Raw genomic sequence first — 7,866 nt, forward strand, 5'->3', positions numbered from 1 at the left:
GTGCGCGGGAAAAGGGGGCGAGCCAAGTTCCCACCCGGCACCTGAGGCTCTCGGAAGAATTCCCCTCCACACTGTATGCCTCAACAGCTCTTACCTTTCTGTCTTTGGAGGTGGACTGGCCAGGGGCCGTTTCCGCTCTCTTAGAGGACTTAGAAGAGGTAGAGGAGAGGCCGTGGGCGCGGCGGGGCTTCAGGCCATCGAGGCTGCTGAGGTATTTCTTCCGCAAGGCCAACAGCTCCTGCAAGTACTGCAGGCAGTCCTGGGTGCGCGAGTACATCCACGCCCGGTCCCCCTCCTGCTGCAGGTAGGACAGGCTGGTGTCCATGCTGCTGGGGCTTTTGTATTTCTTCAAGGACTCGCTGAATTTCTCTCCGTGGTCCCCGACCACGTACATGGAGCTGCTGCGGATCAGCCTCACGGCGGGGCTGGCTCTGTCAGAGTAGGGGCTCTCGGCCACGTCCACCTTCCTCTGAGGGCCGGAGTTAAAGATCGAGTGCAGCCTTCTGAACATAGTGCTCGATTCCTCCCTGGGGGTGCCTTCCAGCTGCCTGCACTGTGCCACTTGATCTAGCTGCGGGGAAAGGAGCCAGCACACAGGCCTCCTGCCATCTGCCTCCCAGGAGGCTTTGGATCTCTGGAATCCCCAAGCCGGTGGGCCGGGTCAGGCAGGCAGGCTGGGCAGCTCTCCTGGGGGGGAGACATTTACCTCCAATAACCACGATGCCATCAACCACCTGGACATATAAGGTGATGCACTGTGGGCTTACCTGCAAGAGACCTGGCTGCCCCTAAGCACCGTTGGATACCAATACCTTCGATGCTCTTCCACTGAAGGCCCCAGCTGGATGTGGAAAACATGACAGTGCTTTTCCTGCTTGACTATTTTCTCTCCTGTTCCTTTTCCATTTCTGGATGTGGTCTCACTCAGTTTGATTTGATCTTGGTGTGGATTTTTACGTTTCCACCTGGGCTGAGCTGGCTCTGGTCTGGAACACCTTGCATCCAAAATGAAATCCTACGTGGCAAAAACACCGTGAAGCCAAAACTCATGTGTTGCTTGAGGTAAAATCCAGTCCCCTGCGAGAGGCCAGGGTGGACACAGCCAGGGCGGTTGGCAGGAGGCTCTCAGATCTTCGATAAGCTGGGCGCTGAGCAGGCATGCCAGCGACCTGCAGGTGCTTCACCCTGCCGTAATGAGACCTCGCCACGGTTACCGGATAGCAGCCCGCTGTGGAGACAGGAGGATTCAGGTATCGGGACCAAGCTTTCTGCACAAAAGGCTTAGTGAGCAGAGGGTGGCCACAGAGATAGGGCAGACACATTCTTTAGCTGGAACACATTTTTCATTTAAATAGACTAGTCATAATCAGACACTAACTCTTTTTCCAAGAGCATCCTTTGAGTACACTAGGATCTCAGGGATGTCCCCTCTAGGATTTTTCTCAGGCTAATAGGACACATGGTTATTGCCTTCATTTCTCTACACAGCCTATTTCTTTCCCACACTTCACTCAGAGAGCTACAGCCTATAAATCTCTAGCACAGGCATTTGCTTAAGCTGGGATAGGTGTTAGAGGAAGTCCGTGAGGCCCCAGAAACTGTATGTGGGGTGTTACTGGCTGTGGGTACTGGCATGGTTTATTTTTGCTGGGTTTCTGTTTTGTTTGTTTTTTGAAAGAGAGAAAGTGTTAGTGGTTTTGTCAGATCTTCAAAGAGTTCTGATACAAAAAAAATGTTTTTAAATGTTTATATCCTGCTTCAGAACAAGAACTTTGCCCTCTGAAATGTAGCTAACGAAGGGCATTATGAGTACATTTGCATTGAGCACATGCTCTGCGTGTGGCATTCCAGACGCCTCCTTGAGAGGGCCTTGAATGTGCAGCAGCGTTCAACACTCTCGCTTAGCAGAGTTTTTCAGGGCTGAGGAAGTGTTTCCACACACATTCACTTATTGAACCATCGTGGCTTCCTTGGGGGAGAAGTGTCCTTTCCATTATCATTATTGGTCCTCAATTCACAGATGAAGAAGGTGAGCCTGGAGCAGTTAGGAGACTTACTGAGGTCTAAATCAGTGAGTGAGAACCTTGTCCTCAGACCCAGCCGTCCAGCTTCAAGCCTGGCATGCTGGCCCTGCTGCCCCCCTCATTGCCATGGACCCATGACGTCACACACTCTAAGGTCTGTGGGGCGGGGGGGGGGGGGGGGTTCTATATCCTGCCCATTACTCTGGCTTCACACAGGCACAATATCGAAGCACTCAGGATAGATGAGTGCTCACAGAATGTCTTCCTAGAGGAATCCAGGGACTGTGACCTTTCACAGTGGACTTGTGATGATATAATTCTACATGGATTTAGAAAAAGGTTAGCTAAAAAATGAAGTCTAATCTATATCATATCCAGAATGTCCCAAGAACCTAACCTGTTGATCACAAAGAGAATGAAAAATATCTTCCTCTGTATTTTTCTCCTCTCTACTCCTGCTTCCCTGCTGGATTCTTCTGAGGGCCAGACTTACGAAGAAAACTGATAGAAAATTCCAGTGACATCACTAGCAGAGCATTCCATGAATACTAAGAAACAGGACATTGGCAGTAGGCATAGCCCAGCTAGGTGACTCTCACCTCCTGTATCAGAGCAGTCTCAAAGCCACCCCTCTCTCCAGAGCTCCTGCTGAGGGAGTCGAAGGGAGAGAATACTTTCTCCCTACAAAAATACTTGTCATCTCTGTTTGGGAAAGTTCATCTCAAATAACAACAGCCTTTATACCTGATTTAGATTTTCTCATGGCCTCACCAGAAGAAATGGGTATGAAATCACCCTGTGGTCTTAAAAAGGATATTTCAAGGACACTACAAATGCCCATCAAATCCCAAATCAGGCACCCCAGGTTTGACTCTTCCCTTGCATGGTGGAGAATGCCAGGCAAACACCTAGGTGGGGAAGGGAGATGGGCCTGCGTCCTTGCCCCCAGCCCAGCCCCTCCACACCAGCCCCGCTGTGGATGGGAAGGAGCCAGCTGGTCCTGGAGCTGAGTTCCCCACTCAGCACAGGCCAGACGTGCTCTTGGTGTAGATATCGAGAGCCTTGAGGCTTAACCAGAGCCCCAGAGAATTGGCATAAGGTGACTTGGTGGATCAAATCTTGCTTTATTCTAGAATTTCTCAAACTCCAAGAGCAGAATCCCAGGGTAGCAGCAGAGGGGTCCAGAGGGGTCCAGAGGGGTCCAGAGGGCTTGTTCCACAGCAATGCCAATGCCAGGCAGTGGTAGCTACGGGCAGGAGGCATGGAGGAGGGTGTCGGAACTTCTGTCTGCTCCTACGCCAGCCTTGTGTGCTGGAAGTGCTGCCCTGCTCACGGCCCACCGGGGTGGGTCTCAGGCAAAGTCGGGGTGGTTCACAGGTCTGCCCCCTACCAGCTTAGCAAAGCCATTTAAACTCTGAGCTTTGGTGTTCTCATCTGCAAAAGTAGATATTACCTATTTCATAGAGTTGTTATAATGATTAAACGTGGCAACAGAGAGGAAGCACTTAACATGTCACATTTGCTCCGTCAAAAGTGTCAATTAGGGCGCCTGGGTGGCTCAGTTGGTTAAGCGACTGCCTTCGGCTCAGGTCATGATCCTGGAGTCCCGGGATCGAGTCCCGCATCGGGCTCCCTGCTCGGCGGGGAGTCTGCTTCTCCCTCTGACCCTCTTCCTTCTCGTGCTTTCTATCTCTCATTCTCTCTCTCAAATAAATAAATAAAACCTTTAAAAAAAAATAATTAAAAAAAAATTTTAAAAAGTGTCAATTAATATAAAATGATGTAATTAATATAAAAGTATTATTACTACTACAACTATTTTGCAGCTCCCAGCCACACACCTGCTGAACTGTTGTTCCAGGTAAATAGTCTGCATCCAGGCCTCTCATCCTTCCATGTGTGTAAATATCACAGGCTGAGGCCAGCAGCCCCAGTAACGGTCAGCACAGAAATCACTAGTTGAGCCCACTGTCCTGGACAATGCTGTGTTTCCCTAGGATGCTAGCTCTCTGGAGCAGCCCACTGCCTTGCGAGCACATGGCCAGGCATTCTGTCCCTTCCAGCATGAAGCCAGGTGAGCACCTAACTACTTCCCTCGCCTATGGCTGGGCGTGTTGACCATTACTGTGCTATAACCTGGATGGTCTCAGGGAACACGCATCTTGAGGTCACTACTTCTCCACTCCCACCAGGCTGCGACTGCGCTTCCCATAGAGTCCTGAGTCAAAGCTGACGATCTGTACACTCGTCCTGTGTCTAGCATCTGGTTGGCTGTGTCCCCAACATGCAAGAGACCCTGAGTCAGCACTTCCCAGAAGGCAGGTAAATAAAGAGGAGGAATGAAGGAGGGAATGCAGAGGAAGAGGGGGAAGCAGAGAAAAGGAAGAGATCAAATCGTCCATGCTGAATATTTAATGAAGGGTAAGATTACAACGTTTGACAACGCAGATCCCATGTTACGTTGGTCCATTTGCACAGCGCATTAGAACATTTCGCTTTCTGGTTATGCTATGAATGGAGAGGAAAAGCGTTTCCCCTGGAGACAAGCTCCCGTGGCTCAGACGCAGTGCCCTGTACCTTTGGACCTCTGTCCGGTGCAGCACAGTCCATCTGGAAGCACAGTAACTCCTTCCCCCCTGTGCTTGGCCCTCTGCATGTGGAGACTGAAAATGGAGTGACAGATGGCTTTGCGGTGCCTTTGTGCTTTAACATGCTTGGAAATCCCTTAAAAATGTGCCAGGAAGCAAACATCAGATCCTCTGAGGTTCACAAGACTAAAAAAGGTCCTGGCACCTGAATACACAGAGGGTTGGTGACTGCACTTGTAGACGCCCCTGGAAGGCACAACCCCAGTTTGGGAACTGCTGCCAATTGGAAGGCAGGATGGGAGGTAGGCTAATTCAGTGGGGCCAAGATCAGAGACACGTAGTGAGAGACTGGGCTGGAGAAAGTTGGGGGGTGGGGGTGGCATCAGGCAGTTACAGGAAGCTTGGACTGGTTCTTTGAAAGAATTAATAAGATCGATAAACCCCTGGCCAGACTTATCAAAAAGAAAAGAGAAACGACCCAAATAAATAAAATCATGAATGAAAGAGAAATCACGACCAACACCAAAGAAATACAAATAATTTTAAGAACATATTATGAACAACTATATGCCAACAAATTAGGCAATCTGGAAGAAATGGATGCATTCCTAGAAACAAATAAACTACGAAAACTGAAATAGGAAGGAATAGAAAACCTGAACAGACCCATAACCAGCAAGGAAACCGAAGCAATAATAAAAAATATCCCAACAAACAAGGGCCCAGGGCCAGATAGCTTCCCAGGGGAATTCTACCCAACATTTAAAGAAAAATTAATACCTATTCTTCTGAAGTCGTTTCAAAAAATAGAAATGGAAGGAAAACTTCCAAACTCGTTCTATGAGGCCAGCGTTACTTTGATCCCTAAACCGGACAAAGACCCCACCAAAAAGGAGAATTACAGACCAATATCCCTGATGAACATGGATGCAAAAATTCTCACCAAGAATCTCGCCAATAGGATCCAACAGTACATTAAAAGAATTATTCACCATGACCAAGTGGGATTTATTCCTGGGCTGCAAGGGTGGGTCAATATTCACAAATCAATCAACATTAACAAAAGAAAGGACAAGAACCATATGATCCTCTCAACTGATGCAGAAAAAGCATTTGACAAAATACCGCATCCTTTCTTGATTAAAACTCTCCACAGCGTAGGGATAGAGAGAACATACCTCAGTATCGTAAAAGCCAGCCATGAAAAACCCACAGCGAATATCATTCTCAAGGGGGAAAAACTGAGAGCTTTCCCCCTAAGATCAGGAACATGGCAGGGATGTCCACTCTCCCCACTGTTGGTCAACATAGTACTAGAAGTCCTAGCCTCAGCAATCAGACAATAAAAAGAAATAAAAGGCATCTGAATCAGCAAAGAAGAAGTCAAACTCTCACTCTTCGCAGATGACATGATACTTTATGTGGAAAACCCAAAAGGCTCCACCCCAAAATTGCTAGAACTCATACAGGAACTCAGCAACATGGCAGGATATAAAATTAATGCACAGAAATCAGTTGCATTCCTATACACTAACAATGAGACAGAAGAAAGAGAAATTAAGGAATCGATCCCATTTACAATTGCACCAAAAACCTTAAGATACCTAGGAATAAACTTCACCAAAGAGGTAAAGGATCTGTACTCTAAAAACTACAGAACACTTGTATGAAAGAACACTTAATGAAAGAAACTGAGGAAGACACAAAGAGATGGAAAAACATTCCATGCTCATGGATTGGAAGCGAAATAAGTCAATCAGATAAAGACAATTATCATATGGTTTCACTCGTATGTGGAACATAAGAAACAGCCAGAGGATCATAGGGGAAGGGAAGGAAAACTGAATGGGAAGTAATAGAGAGGGAGACAAACCATGAGAGACTCTTAACTATAGGAAACAAACTGAGGGTTGCTGGAGGGAAGGTGGGTGGGGGGGATGGGGTAACTGGGTGATGGACATTAAGGAGGGCATGTGATGTGATGAGCACTGTGTATTGTATGCAACTGATGAATCACTGAACTCAACATCTGAAACTAATGATAATTAGCCAACCATAGGTTGGCTAATTGAATTTAAATTAAAAAAATAATTAATGAAGGAGGTTTGGAGGCCAGGTCAACACCTTTGAATTTGATTCAACTGAATACCCTTTGTCAGAGCTCTGGGAGTCTAGAACACATATTTGTACAATTTAGAAAATGTGCCTTCCTTAGGTGAAGGCCAGGCAAGCACCTCCACACTTGCTGGGGTGCCCTGGTGCAGTGCACAACCCATATAACTGTATATGACAACCCTGACTGCTTAAGATTTTAGAGCAGAAGATGGTGTAATAAATGGGATTGTGAGAAAATTCCATGTAGAAATCTTAAGTAGGATATCTGTAAGATTTAAGAAAAATTAGTGCTTCATTTATCTATTACTATGTACAAACCATCTGAAAACTCAGTGGCTGGAAACAACAATCATTTTATTTGCTCACAGTTCTGTAATTTAGCGGGGCTTTGGTGGGCTGTCAGCGGCCCCCCTGTGCCTGCATTCAACTGGTGGGTAGGCTGAGGCTGGGCTCAGCTAGGGACCTGGGACAGCAAGGTCTCCCCCTCTTCACATGGGCCCTCCAGCAGGGTCTCCAGAATTCTCACCTGGATGCTCAGGGCTTCCAACAGTGCAAAGGTGGAAACTGTCAAGCCTTAAGGCCTGAGCTGGAAATGTACTCCCTGTTCTTCTGCATTCAACTGACTAAATCAAATCACAGAACAGCTCAGATTAAGGGGAGGGGACTACCCAAGGATGTGTGTACTAGAAGACATGGCTTGCTGAGGTCACCAGTGTCATCGTCTGTCACTTTCTCTTAGGGAGCTGTGGTGGCCAGCCAGGGGAGGGGGATGACCTCATTGGAGGGCAGTGGATATTGTTCTTTTTAAGGATAATCTCCGAATTATTTATGTTTGACTTGAGGTGTATTGTATACCCCGATCACCTTATCTTTCTAAGCACCATCAGCTAAGATTAATGGCAAAATAGATTACATTACCCAAAATCAAGTGTCGTAAGTCACTATGGGAATAGGTCTCATTTTTATATATGTATTCATATATTTATATAAAGAATACATATCTCAGAAATATATATATATAGCTAGAATATATGATCAGAAAATGAAAGCATTTATAAACTTAAAATTTTTTTGATTGTTATCATCTTGTTATAAAGTACTAGTTCTGCAGTTTTGTGCTTTAATTCATGCCCACGATA

General features: G+C 46.7%; 1 protein-coding gene across 1 annotated transcript in view; it reads right to left on the reverse strand.

Moving 5' to 3' along the window:
* The window catches only part of C3H13orf42 (chromosome 3 C13orf42 homolog), a 37,339-nt gene extending 36,828 nt beyond the window's left edge, over window positions 1-511 (reverse strand). Inside the window, exon 1 of the mRNA XM_027588360.1 lies at window positions 95-511. Within this exon, the coding sequence (XP_027444161.1) occupies window positions 95-511 (417 nt within the window). The remainder of the gene's footprint in view (window positions 1-94) is intronic.
* Between the last annotated feature and the right edge of the window lie 7,355 nt (window positions 512-7,866).

The sequence above is a fragment of the Zalophus californianus genome, chromosome 3 (assembly GCF_009762305.2).
Source record: "Zalophus californianus isolate mZalCal1 chromosome 3, mZalCal1.pri.v2, whole genome shotgun sequence".
NCBI lineage: Eukaryota > Metazoa > Chordata > Mammalia > Carnivora > Otariidae > Zalophus > Zalophus californianus.